Source organism: Microcaecilia unicolor, chromosome 3, assembly GCF_901765095.1.
Source record: "Microcaecilia unicolor chromosome 3, aMicUni1.1, whole genome shotgun sequence".
Taxonomy (NCBI): Eukaryota; Metazoa; Chordata; class Amphibia; order Gymnophiona; family Siphonopidae; genus Microcaecilia; species Microcaecilia unicolor.
This window is the reverse complement of record NC_044033.1, coordinates 80,628,565-80,654,312: the sequence shown is the minus strand read 5'-3', so window position 1 is coordinate 80,654,312 and position 25,748 is coordinate 80,628,565. Positions and strand designations below refer to the sequence as shown.

The 25,748-nt window shown below is 42.1% G+C and overlaps 1 protein-coding gene across 1 annotated transcript in view; it reads left to right on the top strand.

The window, feature by feature from the left end:
- The window catches only part of LOC115465558 (serine/threonine-protein kinase MRCK alpha-like), an 806,479-nt gene that overhangs the window by 123,484 nt on the left and 657,247 nt on the right, over window positions 1-25,748 (top strand). The window contains 1 exon segment of the mRNA XM_030196108.1: window positions 20,833-20,924. Coding sequence (XP_030051968.1) covers window positions 20,833-20,924 — 92 coding nt within the window.

The window sequence follows — 25,748 nt, the reverse complement described above, 5'->3', positions numbered from 1 at the left end:
AGTTCGCTCGGAGGAGGGAAAGGTGAGTAGTGGAGTGCCTCAGGGATCGGTGCTGGGGCCGATTCTGTTCAATATATTTGTGAGTGACATTACCGAAGGGTTACAAGGTAAAGTTTGCCTTTTTGCGGATGACACCAAGATTTGCAACAGAGTGGACACCCCGGAGGGAGTGGAAAACATGAAAAAAGATCTGAAGAAGCTAGAAGAATGGTCTAACGTTTGGCAATTAAAATTCAATGCGAAGAAATGCAAAGTGATGCACTTAGGGAGTAGAAATCCAAGGGAGACGTATGTGTTAGGCGGGGAGAGTCTGATAGGCATGGACGGGGAGAGGGATCTTGGGGTGATAGTATCTGAGGACCTGAAGGCGATGAAACAGTGCGACAAGGCGGTGGCCGTAGCTAGAAGACATTGGTGAGGCCCCACCTGGAGTATTGTGTTCAGTTTTGGAGGCCCTACCTTGCGAAGGATGTTAAAAAATGGAAGCGGTGCAAAGAAAAGCTACGAGAATGGTATGGGATTTGCGTTCCAGACGTATGAAGAGAGACTTGCTGACCTGAACATGTATACCCTGGAGGAAAGGAGGAACAGGGGTGATATGATACAGACGTTCAAATATTTGAAAGGTATTAATCCGCAAACGAATCTTTTCCGGAGATGGGAAGGCGGTAAAACGAGAGGACATGAAATGAGATTGAAGGGGGACAGACTCAGGAAAGATGTCAGGAAGTATTTTTTCACGGAGAGGGTGGTGGATGCTTGGAATGCTCTCCCGCGGGAGGTGGTGGAGATGAAAATGGTAACGGAATTCAAACATGCGTGGGATATGCATAAAGGAATCCTGTGCAGAAGGAATGGATCCTCAGAACCTTAGCTAAAATTGGGTGGCGGAGCAGGTTGGGGGAAGAGGGGTTGGTGGTTGGGAGGTGTGGATAGTGGAGGGCAGACTTATACGGTCTGTGCCAGAGCCGGTGATGGGAGACGGGACTGGTGGTTGGGAAGCGGGGAATACTGCTGGGCAGACTTATACGGTCTGTACCCTGAAAAAGACAGATACAAATCAAGGTAAGGTATACACATATGAGTTTATCTTGGGCAGACTGGATGGACCGTGTAGGTCTTTTTCTGCCGTCATCTACTATGTTACTATGTTACATGGCCATATTGTGCTACTCTTGGAAGCAGAGGGCCAAGCTAAAGACTTTATAAAGATCTGTCTTTTTCTGTTTGTAAAAATTCATTTGCCTTCTACTGTAAGGACTAGCTTAGCTGGATGCCATTGGCCAACTTGCAGACCTCTGTGCTGCGGGACCTGTTTGTAATTCCTTAGATTCTTCCTCCTCCGCATTGTCTCTGCACTAAGATCAGGGAATATGTGTACCTACTGAGTTCTCATATTTACAGGATTTTTGCTGTCTGGCCAATTTCAATACATAGTCCACCTCTTGAAACCGCAGTAGTTTCAATATAAAAGCCCTTGGTGGCACCCCTGGTCTCTGCTTGGGTCTGAGCTCCTTGTGAGCCTTTTCTACTTTGTATGCCAGTTGCACCAGGGAGTTAGGGAAACAGTGCAACATAAACTTCCAGATAGGATACAGTGTCCCCCTTTGCTATACCTTCATGGAGACCAAAAATACTCAAGGTTACTGTGATTTTTCTACTTTTCCATTTTGTCAGCCAAGTAGTCCTCTTTGTTTTTTCAGTGCAGTACTGAAGTTCTGGTCTTTGTTGCTAACGAAAAGAATCTCATGGCTTTTACCTTCAGTGGACTCCACCTGCATGCTTATTGCATCTAGTTTTTCATTCTGCTTATCCACCACCATATTTGCTGTCTGTTAAGCAAAACATACCGCAGCGATGGCTCCTTATTCATCTCTGCCACTGTTGATTCAGATGGTGCTGCCAGTACTGGTGCACTTCTAATGCCACCCACCTTGCTCTGCTCCAGCTGACGACTTCACAGACTTGCTTGCATACAACTCCCTAAAGGAATGGTTTTGGAGTTTAAAAAGCATGGCATCACAGCTTCGTCTCCAGTGACCCACCACTTTGCCTTGCCTTGTCTTGCAGTCTGCATAGAATTCACCTAGAATTGCGTGCTGTAGGAAGTAAGAGAGTAGAGGGATTGAGGAACGGATTCACACGTCTGCTCTTAATGGCCACCAAACTGGAGTTCTATCCTGAATCTACTTGATAACTTGACACACATTCTTCTGGTTTCTAGGAGAGGATGTGGATGGAAGATGTTTTGCTATATGATATCGTCACAAAAAAGAGGGAAAACAGTATACAAAAGCAACCAAACAAACAGACAAAGTAAACACTGGGCCTTCAGGATTGAGAAAAATGCAGTCCTTTATTTATGATGAAAACCCGACACGGGCCGTGTTTTGGCGTACAAACGCCTGCATCAGGGGTCTTAATCAGCAGCAGAGGGTGAGACAAAGACTGGGTGGGCCTGGGCCCACCTGCAGCTACGCTCCAGCGGAGAAGAAGAAGAAAGGAAAAAGTGGTACAGTCCCAAATTTTTTCCCCCCCAGAGCCTGTGTCCAGAGAGTAGGTACAACTGAGCGAGTAGGCAAAAAAGCCGAGACTGTTCAACTGTAAGAGCCAATTCCTCCGCCACTACTGAGAAAACAAACCTTCCCGTTCCCGCTAAGATAAAAATCAGCTGTGTTTTTCTTTCTGCTGATTTTTATCTTAGCGGGAACGGGAAGGTTTGTTTTCCCGGTAGTGGCGGAGGAATTGGCTCTTACAGTTGAACAGTCTCGGCTTTTTTGCCTACTCGCTCAGTTGTACCTACTTTCTGGACACAGGCTCTGGGGGAAAAAACATTTGGGACTGTACCACTTTTTCCTTTCTTCTTCTTCTCCGCTGGAGTGTAGCTGCAGGTGGGCCCAGGCCCACCCAGTCTTTGTCTCACCCTCTGCTGCTGATTAAGACCCCTGATGCAGGCATTTGCATGCCGAAACACGGCCCGTGTCGGGTTTTCATCATAAATAAAGGACTGCATTTTTCTCAATCCTGAAGGCCCAGTGTTTGCTATATGATATAACAGTAAGGTTCTACTTTTCCTGTCTACACAAAAACTGCTGGAATACTTTCTGAGCTTGCTTCTATCACTAACTGTTTTTCTAATACAGCTGATGAAAGCTTTCTTTTGACCTATTAGAGTATCTGATCTAGAGAGTCTTAGTTTTGATGGTATCGCTTCAGCACATAAAGCCAGTGAGCGCCAGGCTGTAGTGATTGATCCGCTCTGTATAAAGTTTTTCAACAATTGGTTGGTTTCTGTGCATACATCCAAAGTTCCTAAGGTGGTGGTGTATTTCCCGCTTAATTGTTCTGCCAATGTTTTCTTACACACTTGGGACTGCAGATGAGTCATATCCTACTTTGAGTGAACTAAAGTCCACCTGGCTTTTTGGTTCCTTTAAATCTGGAATGCTGTTGCCAAGTGTATGTTATTCATTTGGCTAACAGACTTCATTTCCTTATGCCTTTGCAGACTTGAGCTAGCAGGTCTTGTCAAGGTTTATAATATTCAAGCAATGACTGTGCCTGCTTTAGATCAGCATCTACCGGATGATAGTTGCAGAGTGCAATATGGACTTCAGTCCATATGTTCTCATTTGAGTTTTGTTTGGAAAGGGATTCCTAATGCAACAGTAGGCTTAGAAAGCTGTCCTCATGTATTACTTTTATTTTTTTCTTCTTGTTGGAGGTAACCTGTCTGAGACTTATTTGTGAGGACTTGCAATCCTATATGTCTTTTGAGAAAACCAAGTTACTTACCTGTAGCAGGTATTTTCCACAGACAATAGGTTTCGAGTCCTCACATATCCTCCTCATCTAGGAGCGGTTCTTTTAAGCTACTGTATTTCTAATAAACACCTAGTTTGCTATTAGAAACAATGGGTTTTCTGAAGTCTAGGGTGGGCTATAATGGAAGGCACCATTTTTCTCCTCCACTTTTCCCCCCTCAGTAACAGGCATTGCTCCCCTTCTCTCTCCAATCCCTTTGCCCACATGATGACTGGATCGCTCTTCTTTTGTCTTCTCACAGTTCTGGTGCTGAGCCAGTGCGCGGCCTTGAGTATCTGTGCCTGCTCAAGGCTCTGCATTGGCCCAGTAGCAGAACTATGAAAAAAGGTAAGAAGAGAGATCTGGTCATTGAGGGAGGTTAATGGTGGAGGAGAACAATTTATTTATTTGTTACATTTGTATCCCACATTTTCCCACCTATTTGTAGGCGCAATGTGGCTTACATAGTACTGGAGAGGTGTTTGCAGACTCCGGGGTAAACAAATACAAAGTGATGTTATGGTAGGATAAGGTTCATGTGGTACGACCACATAAAGGAGAGTTGTGTAATATCCATTACGTACTTTAGTGTTGTGTTGCAGAGGTCAGGCATTTATGACAGAGGAGGGCTATAATTTGACTTTTAAGATAAAAATCACAGGGTTTTTTGAGCTGAAATGGGGGTGGGGTAGGCTATTATTGGAAACAATATGGTAGGGTAGGCTATTATTAGAAACAATATGGTATGTGGAAAGTAAGGAAGCTTTGCACCGGTGGCTCTTAATGTTTCTAGGAATTTGCTGAAACCATAGAAGCTTCCCCTCCCCTAGGGTTGCCATACGTCTAGATTCCCCTGGACATGCCATTTTCTTTTCAGGGAACTGTCGAGGGTCGGTACAGTTTTTACCAGTCTGCCTGTTTGTCCCGGTTTCTGGGCAGGCAGGTGGACCTTCTCTCTCCCCCGCCTGAACCTACTGTAACACATCCTGGTGGTCTAGTGACCTCTTCGAGGCAGGAAAGAACCCCCACTCTTTGCTGCCTGCTGCCGCCGCTTCTTTAAAATGGCTGCCTAGACCTCAAGTGATGACCATTATTCAGTACTCCTCTTATTTGATAAATATTGAGCATAAAGATAAGCAGTTAAATTGTCCAGTTATTTCTGTTGGAGGCTGTGGTTTTGAATATTCATAACCATTGGTTCCCACTTTTCCACTGAGTGTAAATTGTGGGAAATACAAATCATATTTAATGAAACTATGAGCACATGCTCAGTTTTCATTGTGTGCTGTTAATGCTAATTTATAGTCTACAAATATTTGTGGGGAAAGGCTTGTCTACAACAATTTGCTGTGATGAGCAGTTTTAGTTTGAGCATATGTGAAAAACAGAGACTTGCCTTAAGTGATACATTAAACTTGCTGAATGTGCTTTAAGTTTGTTTTGTTGATTAGTTTGGTTGAATTTTCAAACATGCTGTAGTGTTATGCTCAACCAAAAATACCTGTTTTGTGTCTGGACTTCAATGAATTGAGTCTGGACTTGAAATTTGAATGAATTTTAATTTAATGTGGTTCAATTGTTCTATTCAATGCTAATTATACTAAGTGCCCTTTTTAGGGGTTGATTGCAGCATTTAATATTTAATTTTATTGCTTAGAATGTAATTTATATAGACCTGTTTGTTTTTAGTATGTTACTAATTTTTTTTTAAGTTGATGTTCTATTTGTTTTTTAGCATATTGACTTGTTAATTCTGTGTGTTTTGTTGTACTGTCTTTTTCCAGTTTTATTATATGATATTTTTTGTAATATTTTAGTGAATGTTTCCATTTTGAATTCATTATTATGGAAGGGTAGACTATAAAGGAATAAATTTATGAAATAAACTAGTGTAACATGCTGTTTTTGTTTCTTTTCATTAATTTAAATCATGGCACTTACAATTTGTGTATAATTTACAATTTTCATTCTGCCTTTCCTAGAAAAGGTTATTACAAATTGGATAGTAGCACAAGCATAAAAAATATTGCCTATTTCAGATATAAGCTGATTTTGTAAAGTTGCAGGAGTATTTAGAAAAATTTGAAAGTTGAGTATTCAAATAGCAAATGGAATTTAATATACCAAACTATCAATCAATACACATTGCTCGGCTTAACTCTGGTAAATGGCTAGCAAGAAACTATGAATGACATATTGATGATAGTGTGAAGCAGCAGTCAAAAAAGCCATTACGACTAATTCTCAGTAAGTCCAAATAGATTGATGCCTCTTTATAGAGCTCAAATGCAGTGCTTCTAAACCTTTTCTTTCTTTTTTAATTTCGGGGTACACTTTATCAATAGAAATCAAACAAAATAAAACATGGAAAAGAAAATATGATGATACCTTTTTTATTGGACATAATTTAATACATTTCTTGATTAGCTTTCGAAGGTTGCCCTTCTTCGTCAGATCGGAAATAAGCAAATGTGTTGGCAGATAGTATATATAAGAGAAACATCAAAGCATCACTTTGACAGTCTGGGAGAGTGGGGGTATGCATGGGGACATCAAAGCATTTCATTGATATTCTAACAGGATGGATGTTGGTAGGTGAGAGGAAGGTAATAAACAGAGGAATACAGCTTCATGGTTTATAATGGGTTAGAAAACCCAGATCCTTATTAAGTCCTGTTTGTTGGGTGTCAAAATATTCAATCATTCTTATTTCAAAGGTCTTACGTTCCTGTATTGTTTTAAAATTACCTTTCAGTATTCTTTTTATTTATTTATTATTTTAGTGATAATACAAAGAATCCATCTTTGAAAAGATACACCAGATATAAACTCAAATACACTAAAGAATATAATATACAGAGAAAACATCTCTACAATCTGGTTACAACAGTCCACCAAAAAGAGAAGGAGTGGGATTCAAGATTGATTAAACCAAAGGAAGTTTGGTGCTATTAACTTAAAGTTTAAGGAAAAACAAGCAGTGGTACTCCTTAATTTACAGAACCGTAAACCAGAGATGGAATTAGCATTGGTTTTTCTTCATATCAAGGAATGACCTTAATTGTTCAGGTTCAAAGAATATATATTTTTTATCCTTGAATATCAAAATACACTTGCAAGGGAATCGTAATTGGAAAACTGCTCCAACATTTAAAGATTCTTGCCTCATATCCAGGAACTTTTTCCGCCTTTGCTGAGTCCAACGAGCAATGTCTGGGAACACAGAGACTTTGCTTCCTTTAAACTCAGGATAAATATTTTTAAAATAAAGTCTCAATAAAGATTCTTTATCTTGTAAGAAGACAAAAGATACAATCAATGTCGCTCTGGTTTCTGTATTATCCACAGACTGCTCCAAAAAGTTTGTCAAATCCAGTGTTTCAGGAGGAATGTCCTGTTTAGAAGTAACTTGAGGTAAAGGAGGTTTCTTTTCCAAATAGTAAATCTTTTGAAGAGGAGGGAGTGTGTGATCTGAATAATTGTATATTTCTTTAAGAAACTTAGCAAACATATCCTTCGGGGCAACAAATTGAGATTTTGGAAAGTTTAGAAATTGTAGGTTTAGATTTCTTGATAAATTTTCCATATTCTCTATTTTTCTTTGTATAGAGGCACAATCTCCTACAATATGAACTTGTTGTTGAGATATTTTCCCAATTTGCGTCTCTAGGTCAGTCTGCTTTATTATTACTCCCTCCATTTGTCTTTTAAGAGATTTTATCTGAGAAGAATTGTTCAAGGATAACGTTATAAAAGAGGTACAGACCTTGTGAAGCGATTCCAATGCTGTCCAAATCGATTCCAGCAACACCTCTTGGGGCTTGACTAAGGGTTGTATCGCCAATACGCAAGCAGAAACTTCTTCTGGCGTAGTTGTTTCAGGCAATACCTCAGTAATCTCCCCTGTTGGCATTTCTGGCGTTCGCTGGGCTCCCTCAGCTAGCCCCAAGATCTCTCTGGGCTCCGCTATCGCTTCTGGGGAAGGCCACTCCTTCGAAGCCCCACTAGTCTAGGGATTCGGTACAGTTCCTCCAGGTGCGTGCGAGAGCGTCGGGGGTCACAGGTCCTAACGGACTAATCGAAAGTTCGCTCTCCTGAGCGGAGCTCTTCCCTGCTCCGCTAGCGGATGCGTCCGAAGTCGGAGTCGATACCAGAAATGTAGTCAATGACTGCTGCCCAGGCAAGGTAGGGATTTGCTTTGGGAGGGGTGGTCCCCTTAGCTTCCCTTTCCTTTTCGGCATGTTTAACTAAGAAAATCGTCGAAGAAAAATTTTCTTTTTGGGAGCGTCTTTGCTATACGTCCTGCTTGGGCGCCATCTTGAATCCCACCTTTCAGTATTCTTACTGTGAAATCACTGGTGCAGTGATTTGGTCTTGTAAAGTGTTGGCCCACAGGGGTGGGGGCTTGACTGGCACCGGCTGTTTTCATGTGATGTCTGTGCAGATTGAATCTTATCTTAAGCATCTGGCCTGTTTCTCCAATATAGCATCCTTCGTTACATTTTTTACACTGAATGATATATACCATATTGGAAGATGAGCATGTAAAATAGTCCTTTATGTTGAATATTTTTCCCTTGTGAATGACTGTGGGGTCTTGTGAAATGTACACTTTGAAGCTGCCTGATCCTAGAGGTCACCAAACCAAATTTTGCAAAGTTGTCATATTTACTAGAAATTGGCCTCTGGCCACATGACACTGAAATACCATAAAATGTACTTTAAACAAATGTATAGTATTAAAAATCCCATAAGCACATACGAGTACATAAATATTGCCATACTGGGACAGGCTGAAGGTCCATCAAGCCCAGCATCCTGTTTCCAACAGTGGCCAATCCAGGTCACAAGTACCTGGCAAGATTGCAAAACAATAAAAACATTCTATGCTTCTTATTGTAGAAATAAGCAGTAGATTTTCCCCAAGTCCATTTTAATAGTGGTCTATGGACTTTTCCTTTAGGTAGCCATCCAAACCTTTTTAAACCCTGCTAAGCTAATCACTTTTATTACATTTTCTGGCAACTAATTCCAGAGTTTAAGTACACGTTGAGTGAAGAAATATTTTCTCCAATTCATTTTAAACATAAATAGACGTAGGGGAAAATTATGGGAACTGTGGCAGGATTTAATGCAAAATGCTAATTCAGTCCCTTTTGATGTCCAAGGCTGATAAGTGAACAAAAAGAAAATAAAAAATAGATAAAAAGACTAGGTGCAACTACTGCCTGACCCCTCCTAATTACCTGTATTACTTAAACACACTGCTCTTCCCAACCCAGAGGAATGCTCCACACACTCCAGTAGTTAGGGAGAAACAAAGTGGACGCCACAAAGATATGAGAAAATGCAGAGCTTTATTCACTTACCAAGTTAGAAAAACAGACAGTCAATAATGGTAGAGTCTACAATGCTTTTCTCATGGGAGCGTACACATGATGCATACAGGTGCAGTCTCTAAGCACATCTCCGACTAAGTCCAGCTGACACTTATGTTATATACCTTTTTTTTTCAAACACCATATAATTCTAATAATTTGCAAGCATTAGACCTACCCCCAATATTGCTAAACATTTGCTTCTACAGCTGATCAAGATAATTAGGGTGATCCAGAGCAACATCATACCGATTAGATTGTTTATTCGCTTGCTTCACAGTCCACTTCACCAGCAACCTTTTATCTTATGCCTGCAGGTCCAGATAACTCCAAAAAGCCCTTAACCACATTCTGTCCTACGTCACTGGCTGGAACATTTTTGCTCTAGGTTCCTCTTTCTGCAAAGCTGCAAAACCAGCTTGTCACGAAGTACAGTCTCTGGGTCACACAGAGTTTATGCTTTTAGTTTCAGCTGTTAGCCTGAGGCTTACAGGACTTTGGTTCAGAGAAGGCACAGACAGGTTAATTTATTATCAAATCAAAATGCAGAAAAATAATTCAGCATATTACACAGAACAATATTGCAGTATTCTGGAAATATACACAGGCACTTTTAACACTTGACTCCCGGTAAGCCTTAGCTTCCCAGTCCAGCACTGTAACATATGTCCAGTGCAACCATAATATGATTTGACTATAAATTCTTTTGTCAGGTTGCCAAATGGCCACTGAGCTTCAGGTGTGCTGGCCTTTAGTTTGTTTATTTTATTACACTTGATATACCGCTAGGGCCTGCACATAGGCATCTAAGCGGTTTACAAAATTAAAATGGTCTGCAGTTCAAGTGGAGGAGTGGCCTAGTGGTTAGGGTGGTGGACTTTGGTCCTGGGGAACTGAGGAACTGAGTTCGATTCCCGGCACAGGCAGCTCCTTGTGACTCTGGGCAAGTCACTTAACCCTTCATTGCCCCATGTAAGCCGCATTGAGCCTGCCATAAGTGGGAAAGCGCGGGGTACAAATGTAACAAAAAAAAAAGTGGTATACATAACTAGAAAGGTGAGATAAGAATAAAACAGAGATAATATGTAGTAGAGAGAGGAAAAAGATTCAGAAAAGTGGTAAGTTTTGAGTGATTTCTTAAAGGCAGTTACCAGGGAATCCAAGGTTAAAATCCAGCTGCTGCTCCTTGAGATCTTGGACAGATCACATAACCCTTCATTGTCTCAGGTACAAGAACATAGGAATAGCCATACTAGGTCAGACCAATGGTCCATCCAGCCCAGTATTCTGCCTTCAACAAGAAACCCTAATAGTAGCAACATTCCATACTACAAGTCCCATAGCAAGGGGTGCTTCCCATGTCTATCTCAGTAGAAGACTATGAACTTGTCCAAACCTTTCTTTTTTAAACCCAGATATGCTAACTGCCGTTACCACATTCTCTGACAACTAGTTCCAGAGCTTAACTATTTGTTGAGTGAAAAAATATTTTCTCCTCATTTCCTGCTACATTTAGATGTCAAAGGGGCATGGGTAGGGGAAGAAGAGGAAGTGTCTTGGGTGGGCTTACGATACAGAGGTGGATTCCCCACTTCACAAAGAGAATCTAAGTCTGTTTGGCAAAAGATAGACACAAGGAGCATGTCTAAATGTTGATGTTTCCTTAGCGTCCCTCCGGACTGACCCAGAATGACTGATGGGTTCTGCCGCCTACCAACAGGTGGAGCCTGAGAAGACTGATCTTGAGGCAGCCAATAAGAGCCGTGCTCAGCCCCTTGGAAACCTCAGTATTCTCAGTCTCCAGTAGGTGGTGGATGTGGTGAGCTCCCTTGGTCTCAAAATGTCTATTCTGTTTTCTAATTTCTGTTAGCTCAGGTAAATGTACCTATTTCTTTCTCAGTCTAATAAGTTTGAAGTTTTCTTTTCTCTTATACATCAGTGCGCCATTTTGGTTATCTGCTGGCTGAGGACCGTGGGGGTTCTCTGATGCCTCGGTGGTTGTGCACTCGGGTGACCAGGTCCCTCCCACCTCCTATCGCCAAGCTTTCCCTGTATACCTGAGGGCTCAGGGTGAACTGTGGTCCGTTGCTGGCCTCAACCCCTTCGAGGGAAGGGAGTTTGCAGAGCCTAAACAAAACAAAAAGCAGGTAGGTGCAATGGCTTTAGCCTGCTGTCATGTCTGTCTCCCTGCAAGGATTTGGACTTGGGCTCGGGAGCGTGTTATAGTTCCTTTTCCTCTTTTCTGGTTTGGGTTCAAGTGCCAGGTGGTTGTTCCGGAAAGATGTTAGTTCAGTTAAAAAAAAAAACCCCAAAGTGGAGGTATGAGGACTTCTCAGTTTAGCGAAGCAGTGCTGGTTTTAAGTATGGCATCAGCAGCTTTCTACATTGCTTGGGTTTTCGGTGCAAACCTCTGCCATTTTGTTTGTAGCTGTGGAGGAGCGGCGCAGTCCTTTCTGACAGTGGTCTGCTATCGTTCCGGAGGCCTCTTCAGTATCGCTACGAGGTCTCCTCATGAGGGATGAAGATTTCCTCAGCCTTTCGTGCTGTTAATTTGAAGGACGAACATCCATTGCAGAATGAGAGTTTTGAGTGTGCAGGGGCAGACTCTCTCTCTCTCTCTCTTTTTATTTTTTTATTTTTTATTTTTTTAGGAGTTTTATGATGAAGTGATCTAGCGTGCAGGCTGCCATGTTTTATGTTTGTCTGGAGCGGGAGGCTTTGGTACTCTGTCCTGTGGTTTCCCTTTTGTTGCATCGAAACTGCCAGAATCTGATACTATACGAGTGTAAATAAAACTGTCTCGGGTAAGGATTCTTTTCTGATGGAGGGCTGTCTGACTGGTTTGGTATGACTAACTATTGAGCAGTGTTCTTTTAGTTAGAGCAAGTGTTTGGGTACCTGTCTTTGTGGGTTCAGCTCCCACTATTATATTTTATGGTGTGCTCTCTTGGAAGATCCTTACAGTTGGAAGATCTCCTTGCTTTCTCTGGTCTGCTACATTAGGTGCTCATCTCCTCTCATCCCTGAGTTTGGTAACAAAGCACTATCTGTTGAACTGTTAAGTTCTCTGTAGCCCAGTGGGCGGTTTGGGGATGATTCTCCTATTCTGTCACATTCTTAAAAAAAAAAAAAAAAAAGACTTTTACACTTTAGAAAAGGCACAACGCATGTTCAACTGAGATTCTGACAGCATGTCAATTTCTAGTATTTTTCTGTTTCTGTGGGTCTGTTCTCAGGGGGACCTTCTTTTAGCCTTGAGGAACTATATGGGTTTTTTTTCTCCTTCAGTATTCCAGACGTCGAGGAATTTCTTTAATGTTTGTTACTTTCTGTTATGTGTATTTTGCATTGGCAGTTTTCTACCCAAACGATTCTACTGAGATCATAGTTTGCAGTTTGTTTCTCTATATACTTGGTGTATCAGTGGTTTTTCCTCAGCCGTTCGCAGGGAATTTATAACTGTCATTGCGAGCCAAAGTATTTTTTTATGGGCTCATGGTTTCCATTTTGTTTCTCTCCATACTTCATATATCAGTATCCTATTCCCAGGTGTTGGCATAAGTTTTGTTTAGCTATCAGAGCTTGCGTATATGGCCATGAGTGAATTTTGATTCATTTTCTCTTGCTTGTTATCTTTTTTCCTTTGTGATGTCATTTCTCCTTGGTGACCTCTTCTTTCACCATTTGAGGCAGATAGTTGCCGCCTTGTTGTTCTTCCTCTCTGAGAACCTCAAACTCTAAATTATTCAAAGACTTGACGGTGCCTTTCTCAGCATGCTGCCTGCAGCCCTCACTATCTCCTATGGTGAGTATTGCGTCCCGTGTGGTTAGCCTCGCTAGGGGTTGCTATCTTCAGCATTTCTCTTACATCCTTCCTCTGCTCTGTTTAACCCTGTCTTGCTGAGATCCTACAGCGCGGGAATGGTGCACCAGGACTATCTGTTCCATCTCCCATTCCCCCAGTCAGACACACTTTTGGTGGCGATTCTAGATCATTTGTCTTTTTTTTTCGAACTCCAAGCTTCCTGGCGGCTTCTTAATGAGTTAGGCATTTCTGCAGATTTCCTCCTGTTAGATTCCCAAAGTATCAGCTGTGTTTTTTTTTTTCATTTTCTATGGAGGCCTGTTGGCTTCCTGTATCTTTTATTTTATAGGAGTTGGGAGTCTAAGGATGGCTCCTGAGATCTTGTCTGTTTTCCCTCCAACAGCTCTATTACTACTGAGTGGTTGTAGAGATGGAGGGAGTTCCGCCAAGCCCTCACACAGCCTTCCTTACTCAGTTATGCTTCCCATCTTGGCTGCTTGGCTTCTCGGTTGACAGTGGGAATTTTCTAGAGCTCATTTTTCTCTCTGCTGCCAGTCTCTTACCTTGGCTAGGCTGGGATGGCAGTTGTGGTTCCAGGATCAAAATGATACGCTTGCGACATTGATTGGTGCCTCCTCTTCGGGAACTCGGCGCTGGTCTGTCAGAGAGGCCCCTGTTTGTCTGTTCTCTTCTGTCAGAGCGGTGAGATTGGTGTTCTCGATGAGCTGTGAGTCATCTTGTGAGGCAGACAGATTCCTCTAGGTTTTTCTTGAGAGATGATAAGACACAGTTCCTGTATTTCCTCGTGTTTTTGGTTTGATCTCCGAGGCCATATTCAGTGGTTCTTTGTATCAATAGTTCGGTAGTTCTGTGACTCCACAATTCTTTCCAGGGCTGACGACTGGGTCATTGTACAGCCTTTTGATGCCTTCTGCCTTGTCACTGATGGACCTGTTGTTCAGACACAGGATCTTCTTCTGTTGGGTTAGCTCGGATGCTTGCTCTTGTCAGAGCTCTACTTTGTCTTTTGTCTTAGTTTGGGATCCCTCGGACATCACTCCTATACCCATGGATTGGTCCACTGCTGTTCAGCTGGGGAGAATATCCTTATTTTCCCTTTTAGTCAGGTAGTCATGCTGGCTTCTTTCGGTTTGCTCCTTGAGTGACTCTTTGCAAATCTTTCTGAGATTGTGTGGCCTTTTTGCGTCGGTGTTCGCTTCTTTTGTCTCCCGAGTGACTTTCTTTACTCTTTGTGATTTCACTCATAGTTTTATTCTTGCTCTACTTCTTCTTCCTTTGTGCTCTTTTCTCTCCCCTCTTATTTTCAGAGCCATTTCATGGACGCGTTAGGGGGCCTAGATAGGGTCTCTTTCTTCCTCCCTCCCTCCCTCACGGCTCTCTTTCTTTCTGTGGCTTGGGCCATTGAGAACATTGGGTATCAGTTTCTTTCTCTCAATCCCTCCCTCCTGTCTGGGGTTTTGCAGAAGGTTGGCAGGGCAGTCTACGTAGTAACTGCATCTGCGTGATAGAAGGAGAGTGCTTAGTTCCAGAGTTATTTTGCGTGTCCATTGTTCGGTGTTTTGACATGTCTTTTTCTGCTGTCTTGGTGCACAGCTACTTCCTTCTCGTTCTGAAAGGATTCAGGTCTCCAATTGACAGGAGCATTCTTTGGTGACTCTGATGAGGTGTATTCTAGTGCTCAGATCAGCCCATGAGTTGGACAGAATTGCATCTGGTTGCTCTTTCAGCGGCCCATGTGGCAGGAACTGAGCTCTAATTTTTCAGGTGTCTTGAACATCGTTAATTGTTTGATATAGAGATGTCCAGGTGCATCGAGTCTCGGTTTTCATTTACTGGGATCTGGCAGGTTCTAGTTTGGTCCCTCCTGTGGTTTACTGCTCTGGTACTTCCCATCAGTCATTCTGGGCTGGTCCGGAGGGACGCTAAGGAAGGAGAAATTAGGTCCTATCTACTAATTTGCTTTCCTTTAGTCCCTCAGGTCCAGCAGATCCCGCCCTATTCGGTATCTGATTTGCTCTTGGAGATAGTTTTGTACTGGTATTAGTTTCATTCGCTTTTGTTTCTGTGGGAGTTGTTTGATTAAAAAAAAAATTACAAAAGAAAAGTATCTGTATTTGTGGATATGTCTATTCAACTGTTTCTATACGGTTGCACATAGGCTCATTACTGATGTTGCTGACTCAGCTTAGAGTAGTCAAAATTTTTCAACAGTGGCCAGTAAGGTCTCTTTGTTGGTAGGCGGCAGTATGAAATGACTGGCACACAGATGCTTAGTATCTCTCTTTCCTTTTGCTTTGCTATGCGAATACTGAGGTTTCCAAGGGGCTAAGCACGAATCTTATTGGCTGCCTCAAAATCAGTCTTCTCAGTTTCCACCTTCTGATAGATGTGCACAACCCATCAGTCATTCTGGGCCGGTCCGGAGGGACTAAAGGAAAGCAAATTAACAGGCAGGACCTTATTTCTTCTTGATCCTCGTCAGTGTGTACCCCCTATCATGATCAGTCCCTTGTCAAGGCAACCCCCCATGAGGCACTTCTCCCGCCAAATCCCTGCACCTTTCCCCTCTGGTCCCTAGTGTTTAATGGAGTCAGTGGCATAGCTATGGGTGCACACCCAGGCCCACCCAGCGGCAGCGGCACACTGCTCTCTTCTCCCCTCTTCTCCGTGTGGCATCCCGGCATTTGCACTCCTGTCTCTGAACCCCTTCCCTCCCCGGTGTCTGTATAGGTGTCCTCGGCGCCTGCAGTGATTCATTCTTGCTGCTTACACCGGCCCCGCAGGCTTCCATCTGCCACGTTCCACCAGACAGTAAACAGGCAGTGAGGTTGGGATATGGCAGATGGACGCCTGCATGGTCGGAGCATGCAGAGAGAATGAATCGCTGCAGGTGCCGAGGATGCCTGTACCGACATTGGGGAGGGACTAAGTTCAAAGACAGGTGCGCAGGTGCTGGGACGCCACTGAGGAGAGAGAGAAGATGTGGGGTGGGTGAAAAAAAAACCTCTTATGTTCTTAAAAAATATCACTGGGAAGATTTGTGGTGTGTGGTAGGGGGGGAGGAGGCACGTGCACGTGGAAGGGCCCATCCAAAATACCGAGTCTGGCTATGCCTCTGAATGGAGTGACAGGGATTTAAACCCGCTCACGCTTTTGATGATCCCGGGATGAAGCATAGTCACCAAACGCAAATGAGAATAACTATAACCTGTAATAGATGACCCTAATAATAAACTCAAAGACAAACTCCTCAGGAGCCTGTCCATACAATGTTTTATAAACCATACAACAAATCTTAAAATCAATATGTGCTGTCACAGGAAGCCAATGAAGTTTCAACAGCAAAGGTGAAACATGATCAAATATTGTTTTACCAAATATTAGTTTTTTCTGTAATTTAATTGAAATACCGAAGTACAGATAATTACAGTAATCCAAAGATGACAAAATTGTCATCTGAACCATTACTCTAAAATGATCAAAATATGAATAAATTATTCTGTCCTTTAAACTACATAGACAATAACAGACCATCACAATTAACACTTCAAAGAAAAACCCATATCAGCCTTGCCCATAGCCAATCCCCATCCGGGTTAGGTGGCACAGAAATGATAGTGCACACCATCTTCATAGATAATCCATAAATTTTAAAATAATCCAAATGACTGCTGGATCTGACTTATAGCCCCTACTTGTTTTTCAGTATTATCATACTACTATTATCCTCCAGTCGTATTAATTTTGACTATAAAAATTTTAAATCCTGTCATTTTGTTCACTATTCTTATTGGTCTTTACATATCATTTACATATAAATACAAAAATATCAAGTGTTGATTCATTAGTAGAATCATAAAGTGGGGGGGGGCGTGACAAGATGGCGGCCTAAGCGTTTGCGGACTGAGCACGGTGAATTTGCTGAAAGCCTTGTTTTTCCTTTTTTCCTACCTTCTCGTCGAAAATGCCCCATACCAAAAGGAAGGGGATAGTAAAGAGCCAGAAGCCAACGGCTCGAACTTCCTCCCCATTTCAACAAACACTGGACCGGTTCACAATGCCCTTCCCTGTTGTGAAGGCGAGCGACGCCGAGTTGGGAGCCGTAGGAGGAGCTCCGGCCCCCTCAGATTTAGAAATATCACTTTCGCCGCCAGATAATCGACCTCCGCATCCAGCGATTAAGGGGCAGGGAGAGGAGGAAGAGCCTGCTACGGAAGTCGTCTCAGACCAAACCTCGGTTGGCGCTACCCCTCCCCTGTACGTTGAGGCAACAACTTTGGAGGGGAATCCTCCGGCGGAGATAAACCTACAGACGATATGGAGAATGCTGCAGGCTTTAAACCAGACAATAACAAAATCTGCTCGGGATACTTCTCAACTAGTAAGTAAAATTGACTTTCTGACCAATTCTTTAGAAAAAACTAAACAAGAAGCGACGTTACAAACTGAGGTATTCCAGCAGGAAGTAAAATCTTTAAAATCAGTGACTGAATCCCTAGTAACGGATAAAATGGTGATACATAGGAAAATTAAGCAATTTGAAAATTTTAACAGAAGGCTCAATCTCAGAATATTAAATTTTCCTTGGACTCAGGAGTTGAGCCCTACTGAACTCTTTAAGAAGTACTTAAAAGAAATTTTGCTGTACCCGGACTCAGCTATTCCTCCTCTAAACAGAGTATATTATTTACCAAGTCCTCTATTAGCTGAGCCGGGAGATAGTGGCAAGAAAAACAATTTGAACAAACCTTCGAACTCTCAGGCACAGTTGGACATTTCATTAATCTTGGAAACATCTATATCTGATATTGAACAACGTAGAACCCTTTTAATATCGTTTGTCTTTGAACAGAATCATAAAGTTTACAGTTTAAAATATTGTCAGAGCTTCAGTGTACATCTACTTGACACAAATATTTAGCTTTAGGGTGTCTATTTTAAAGAGTTTTATAAAAGATTTTAAGCATCTAAAATGTTTTCCATGTAACAGCACAGAAAACCTGAGCCACTTATGGGAGTGTGTGGGATAGGGAAATCACCATGGGGTCGTTTTACTAAGCTGTGTTATGTGGTAATGTGCACTTAATGCAGATAAAAATGGAATACCACAGGATGCACTCATGCGTCCTCTGGTTGCTTCAAAATGTGTGCATACTACCCATACACTAAAAAAACCCCTTTCTGTCTCTTTTTTTTTTTTTTTTGAAGGGGTGTATCATGGGAGGAGAGTGGGCATTCTGCACTAACCAGTTGGTGCATCTACGTTACCATGCGCTAACTGGTTACCACAGGGACACTGTAAGAGCTCATTCGGTAATTTAAAAAATGGTCGCATTCTAATGGCAGTGTTAGCGTATGGCCATTAGTGAGAAAAATAGAAAATTGGCCATTTTATGGCAGCAGTAAAAATGGTCTTAGCGCTCGAGGAATACTTGTATAAAGGCATGCTAAGGCCACTTTTGGCTGCAGCTTAGTAGAAAGACTCTGAGGTGTGTAATATCAATGTGCTAGTTGAAAAAATTGGTTTGCATGAATGAACAATGGTGTGTGTAATAACTATGTGCTAGCCAAAATGCTGGATTTGCATGAATCAACGATGAATCTAAGGCAAGAGTGATGTGCTTCTTGGCTAAGATACTACTACTACTATTTAACATTTCTAAAGCGCTACTAGGGTTACGCAGCGCTGTACAATTTAACATAGAAAGACAGTCCCTGCTCAATGAGCTTACAATCTAAAGGACAAATGTACAGTTAGTTAAGTAGGGGTCAATAAATTGGGGCAGTCTAGGTTACTTGAAAGGTATAGAGGTTAGGTGTCGAAAGCAACATTGAAGAGGTGGGCTTTGAATAAGGCTTTGAAGATGGGTAGGGAGGGGGCTTGGCGCAAGGGCTCAGGAAGTCTGTTCCAGGCATAGGGTGAGGCGAGGCAGAATGGGCGGAGTCTGGAATTGGCGTTGGTGGAGAAGGGTACTGAGAGGAGGGATTTGTCCTGAGAGCGGAGGTTTCAGGTGGGAACGTAAGGGGAGATGAGGGTAGAGAGGTAGTGAGGGGCTGCAGACCGAGTGCATTTGTAGGTAAGAAGGAGAAGCTTGAACTGAATGCGGTATCTGATCGGAAGCCAGTGATATAATCTCTTGGTCTTTTATCTATGACTGTCATCTGTCTCCCACAGTGTATTTTGACCATGGCCCAAGCAGGAGGAATAAACTTCCTGTAAAATTAAAAAAAAAAAAAAAAAAAGCCTTTCAAGTGACACATTCATGAGCCATTATATTGGCATTCAAGAGGTGCAATTCCCAACTGCAAATAGATAAGTCCCACTAACATTGTCAAGTATTTAGCATAGTAGCTGAGCTCAAATAATGATGTGCTGCTATTGGTTTAGAATCTAGATTAGTAATTGTTTTCAGTTGTTGCATGCTACTAACAGTGCATGGCCTGAAAAAAAAATTGAAAAAAGGCTCGTTTATAGACACACTGGGTTTAGAGAGCGTGAAAGTCCCATGTTAGGACATGCTAAGCCCATTTCTTAGCGCACCTTAGTAAGAAGGTCCTTAAGTCAATTAACATCTGTTAAACAGTTGTAAATCATTTAAGACTTTTAGCACAAATGTGAGAAACAAACCTAAGGGAAAAGGTCCAAAAATGGCCCAATAAAGAACAGAAATCTTTTTCTATTCATCTTTCTACTAATCAGTTTTTTTCCATTACTAGATGCAAGTAGGTTTCTCAGTTATTAGAACAGTGGAGCATACATAAATGCAATTTATTATAATAAATATTTCTAATATGGGAGCATTTACTGCCTCCTGTTTAGGAGGTTTTAAGGGCTCCCATGCTATGGACGCATTAACCAGTTAGCATATGCTAATGTTGGCATGCTGGCTGGATAATGCATCCACACCCATTTTCTGCCCATGACACACTCCCTTAAAAAAAAAAAGTACAAAGAAATGAATAACACGTGCTTAGTGTGTGTGCAAACAGAAAAATTACTGCAAGACGCTTTACTGCATCCTGTGGCAAGCCTTTCTAGGTGTGCTAAGCCCATATTAGGGCTTAGTGCACTTTAGTAAAAAAAAGGCCCTTAATGTGTTGGTTTGATTTTAATGTGCACTAAAATATATTTTTTAGACATGCTAATGAAGGCACATCCCTACCTTTTGGTTTGTGATGTAAATAAGTATATGCAGTACAGCACTTGGCTTTGCAACATTCTTGTGTACAGTATCTTGTATTCTGAAGATTTCAGGTAGTTAAGTATATGCAGTACAGCACTTGGCTTTGCAACATTCTTGTGTACAGTATCTTGTATTCTGAAGATATCAGGTAGTTGTTTTTGATGGAATTGCAGAGAAAAATAGGCAGTACAGATCTACTTTATGGATCCTTCTTTTCCATGCTCCTGAGGTCATTAGCATGATACAGCTTTGTGGCTTGGCTTTTCTGAAGCTGGCAGAACAATGATCCCAAATACTAAAGACATGATGGCTAGAAAATGGAAAAACACTGCCCTGGCAGTTTGCAAATATATTTAATCATAGATATGCTTGCCATATACACACCTCTTCATTTTGTTTTAAAAATACTTGGTTAGCACAACCTAAATTCAGAAATATGAATCTTAAAGCAATATGAGACTTGGCAGTCAAATGAACATATATCAACAGCAAAGCTTTTTCTTTTTAAACTAAAATGTAATGACATCATTACTCAGAATTTAAGGGTTTTTCATTTGTCCATATTTCTAAATTCAAGTGCTATTTTATGAAATGTATTCATAAAATTTTTTATAATGATTAGTATTTTTTTTTATTTCAGCCAAACCATTTACTTTCAAGGTGAAGCAGATGCGATTACATAAAGAAGACTTTGAAATCCTTAAGGTGATAGGTCGAGGAGCTTTTGGAGAGGTAAGAATTTTTCACTTCATCTCATACCTTTTCATTGGTAGCTCAGAGCGCGTTGCATTCAGGTTCAGTAGGCGTTTCCCTGTCTTCAGAGGACTTGCATGGTACCTGGGCAATCGGCAGTTAAGTGACTTTCCCAATTTTCCAAGATCCACTAGGGATTTGAAACCTAGCTTCACTGGTTCTCAGCCACTCCACATCAGGCAGCTTCATCACTCTTCTGTGTTCTGTTGAAGGTAAGGTGTAGATATCCCCTGTTCTTTACTTTTACACACAAAGCTTGAATGTCCTTATTGTCCATGCAGAAGCAGTCTAGATGATTGGATTATGTTCCCCCCTACTAGAAGATGGAGCCAGCGAAAAAGATCTCATAGCTGACTTTACTCCCTTGTAGAGGGCTGATGCTGCCTTCAGCTTCTTGTTATTTCTCTGGCTTTAGTAGATGGTGTAGACATGTGGCCTGGTGCAGCAACTATGAAAATGTGGAATATAAGGATGGAAAGGGAAATGGGACTTAATATACTGCCTTTCTGAGGTTTTTGCAACTACATTCAAAGTGGTTTACATATTCAGGTACTTATTTTGTACCAGGGGCAATGGAGGGTTAAGTGACTTGCCCAGAGTCACAAGAAGCGGCAGTGGGAATCGAACTCAGTTCCCCAGGATCAAAGTTCACTGCACTAACCACTAGGCTACTCCTCCACTCACAGACAAAATCTGGAGGATGCTACGGGCAGCAGTCCGTTGGGGGCAAATTTCCCGCCTCCCTTGGGAACTGATTCAGTTGAAGGCTGAATTCCCACACCAATATGTCCAGTACTGATGGTGTCTGGTGACTTTTCACCCTTGTTGGATCTGAGAACGGGAGCTACTGACCATTTCAGCCTCTTCCTAGACAGCCTCCTTTTGTCCTATAGCGCTTTGTCAGATTAAGACTCGGTCAGGGAATCTGAAGTGATAACACTCTCCCCTTCCTCAATTTGTTTCCACTATACCTGGAGAAAAGGGTGATGAAGTACAAAAAAACAAACCCAAAGGTAAAGGATAAAACCTCTACATATAATCCGAAAGGAGGCCAAGTATTGTATACCTGTAGTGCTGAATAAAGATTACTGCATTTTATAATAGGCTGAGAAGATTTTTTTTGGTCCACCTCTACTCCTTGGCCTCCTTCCGAAAAGGGTGATGACACATTACAGGTAAGTCATGGCGGTTCAGCATGTCAGCTGGCATAATTGCCCTGGCCTGAGATCAGGCAAGCAAGCAGGCACCAGCTAGGTGAGTACAATCTGTTGTCCCTCCACTTGTTTCCATGATTTCTGGAAGAAACCGGAAGGTGATGCGCTGCAAGTGAATCATAACAGTTCATTGTGTCAGCCGGTGCATTTGGCCTGGCTTGGGCGTGAGCGCCTGGTGGGTGGGTGCGATTTGTAGAGGTTTAGCACTTGACCAAAGTGAAGCTGGAGGGGTTCCTCAGAGTGTGGCTTTTATGGTGTACATACAATAAAACTTTGTCAGCACCCTTATACTGGTAGGATCAGCAATCATTTTATTGCTGGTTTGCTCCAAAAATACATAAATGAAGCATTCCAGGCCCTCATTTCTCTCTTTTTGTCTGATAGAGAAATAGGGAAGTTCACAAAGGCTACATATTTACCCCTTAGGAATGACAGAGCCTGCACAACTCTAGCTTTTTGCTGAGTTAATATTTGAGCAGGTGACCTCTTATGCATGTTGGAGCTCCTCTCTCCTTCTCCCTCCCACCCTTCCCCCTCCCAGATAGGGGAGCAATGGTGGGAGCAGCCTGCAGAACCAGCTCTCTGCCCCTCTACAAAAGTGAAGCTTCCCAGAGAGCCTTTAAGGCTAGATTAGGCTTGTGATTCATGAAAAATTGGTGCAGCCTGAGAATAATTAAAACATTTTAAAAAACTTTGAGTAGTCCTGTTTCAGCAGCATCTTCAAGTTCCTCTTTTACACTTTATAGCTCTAATATGTGTTCGTACATGGAAGAAACCACAGCCTTGGCAATGTTTGATGTGCTAGAACATTCCATTGGGGCAAGACGAAGAGGAGCTAGCCAGTTCTGTAGATGGAGGGAGATTGCTCCCTCAGAAGGGGATAATGCCTTGGTATGGAGATTGATAGAGAGAAAAGCTGGTGACCTTTATCAGACATGCTGAAGGTGGCCCATTCGAAAGCTGGAGATTTATTGCTGTTATGAGATTGATGGCCAGTGAGTGAGGTTTTTTTGCAGGCCCCAGGCAGGTCTAACAGTTCTGGCATATGTACATTACAAAAACTAACATAGTCTAATCAATAAATAGAAAACAAAATTCTTTTTTGTGTCTTTGTTGTCTGGTCATTTTATTTTTCTGATTGTGTTGGTCCCAGACTCTGGTTTCTGCTTTCCTTTGTCATTAATGTGCAGGAGGTCAGCCTTTTTCAAGTGAAGGAAAACTCTGGAATGAGAAGGCATAGGATGAAGTTAAGAGGTTATAGGCTCAAGAGTAATCTAAGGAAATACTTTTTTACGGAAAGGGTGATGGATGCATAGAATAGTTCCCTGGTAACAAGGACTGTCTCTGAATTTAAGAAAGCATTGAACAGGCACGTGAGATCTCTTAGGGAAAGTAGGAGATAGTGGTTGCTGAGGATGGGCACTCTGGATGTGCTGTTTGGTCCTTATCTGCCGTCACATTTCTGTTTCATACTTGTCGGGAATGGTCTGGAGAGATAAAGAAAGAGAAATTGGATCTTACCCGAAAATTTCTTTCCTTGAGTCTCTCCATATCATTCTCAAACCCTCCCTATATGTATGTGTGTGTGATGGTAGTGGTGGTAGGGGAGAGTGTGTATGTTCTTCTCTGCATTGTTTCGTATTGTTGGTCCCTGGGACTGTAAGCTGGGAGCGGCCACCAGGGACAGGACTCTGGAAGGCTTTATGTTTTGTTTCTATTGTTCTTTATACAAAAAATATAAAGAAAAGTGTGACGATTGTCTCCTCTTTGAACCTGGTTGTTTCCTTCTCCTCCTGAATTTTCTGTTTGGGGGGGTTTGTTAATTTTCACTATCATTTTCAGCTTCGTCAGTGGAAATACTGAGTGGCTCAGGACTGCCCAGGACCTAATAAGGTGAGTTCTCTTGGTAGTCCTCAGTCTCTCCATCTGTTCGGTAGGAAGGCATATACCCACTTACATAGTAACATAGTAGATGACGGCAGATAAAAACCTGTACAAACAGTCTGCCCAACAAGATAAACTCATAGCATAAGGTATGATGTGATACTACATATGCATACTTGATCTTGTTGGGAATGGTCTGGAGATACTCAAGGAAAGAAAATTAGCAGACAAGATCTAATTTCTCCGTTCAGTCACCTGTGGGATGTTTGTAGGTATCTAGTTCCTTCTAAATTTTGGATAGGTCTTTAGTATACTGGTGTGTTCTAATAAAGCAGAGTGGTCATTAAGACATAAATTTCAAGGGCAATCAAGGAGTTAATCATTTTGGACTACACCAGCAAAAGCTGGTAAGTACCAGAGGACTTCTGAGCCCATTTGATTAAAGTACAAGAATCTCTTTAGGCAGAATTAGAATCTACCTATCCAGAGGATAATGACAGTGCCCTTGTCTCTATTGTACTCCGTTGGCGTCCTGAGTGCTATTGTGGCTTCCTGTCCCTCCACTGTTGGTAGATCTTGACTGTATTCCACTCATCTAGACTGACCTGGCATGAATTATAAGGAAGATGAAATTTAGTCCTACCTGTTGGCTGTGCTTCCTTAGCAGACCAGTCCACAACCCATTCATGGTCTCGCTCTGACAAATTCAGAAAGCTAACAGTGAGTTTGTTGTTACATACTATGAAGATAATTGTATCCTTGGTATATGGAATTTTTATTCGTGCATTAGTGACCATGAAATATTTTTGATTGCATCAGGTTTGGTTTTGATTGTGAATTGAAAATCCAAAGCATAACAATTGACTTTAGTTGTCCTAGTTTTTGACATATCATATCGCTGTGACTCTGGGCATGTCACTTTGACCCTCCATTGCCCTAGGTACAAAGTAAGTACCTGTATATAATATGTAAAGTGCTTTGATTATAACCACAAAAAGGCAGTAAGTATATCAAGTCTCATCCCATTTCCCCTTTCCCTATATACTGAGGAGCTGAAGGCAGCACCAGCCTCCTCTGATTGGCTTCCAATCAGATACCGCATACAGTTCAAGCTTCTCCTTCTTACCTACAAATGCACTCGGTCTGCAGCCCCTCACTACCTCTCTACCCTCATCTCCCCTTACGTTCCCACCTGAAACCTCCGCTCTCAGGACAAATCCCTCCTCTCAGTACCCTTCTCCACCAACGCCAATTCCAGACTCCGCCCATTCTGCCTCGCCTCACCCTATGCCTGGAACAGACTTCCTGAGCCCTTGCGCCAAGCCCCCTCCCTACCCATCTTCAAATCCTTGCTCAAAGCCCACCTCTTTAATGTTGCTTTCGGCGCCTAACCTTTATGCCTTTCAGGAAATCTAGACTGCCCCTATTTGACTGACTGTACATTTGTCCTTTAGATTGTAAGCTCCTTTGAGCAGGGACTGTCCTTCTATGTTGAAATTGTACAGCACTGCGTAACTCTAGTAGCGCTTTAGAAATGTCAAGTAGTAGTAGTAGTAGTAGTAAGTCAGCTCTTAGCTGTTTTTCTCTGGTTCCATCTGTTCTTAGGGGGACATAACCCACTGTCCTGGACCGGTCTGGCAGGACTCGTGGAAATGAAATTAATAAGTAAAACCACATTTCACCACAGAGTGTAAATGGTGTTTTA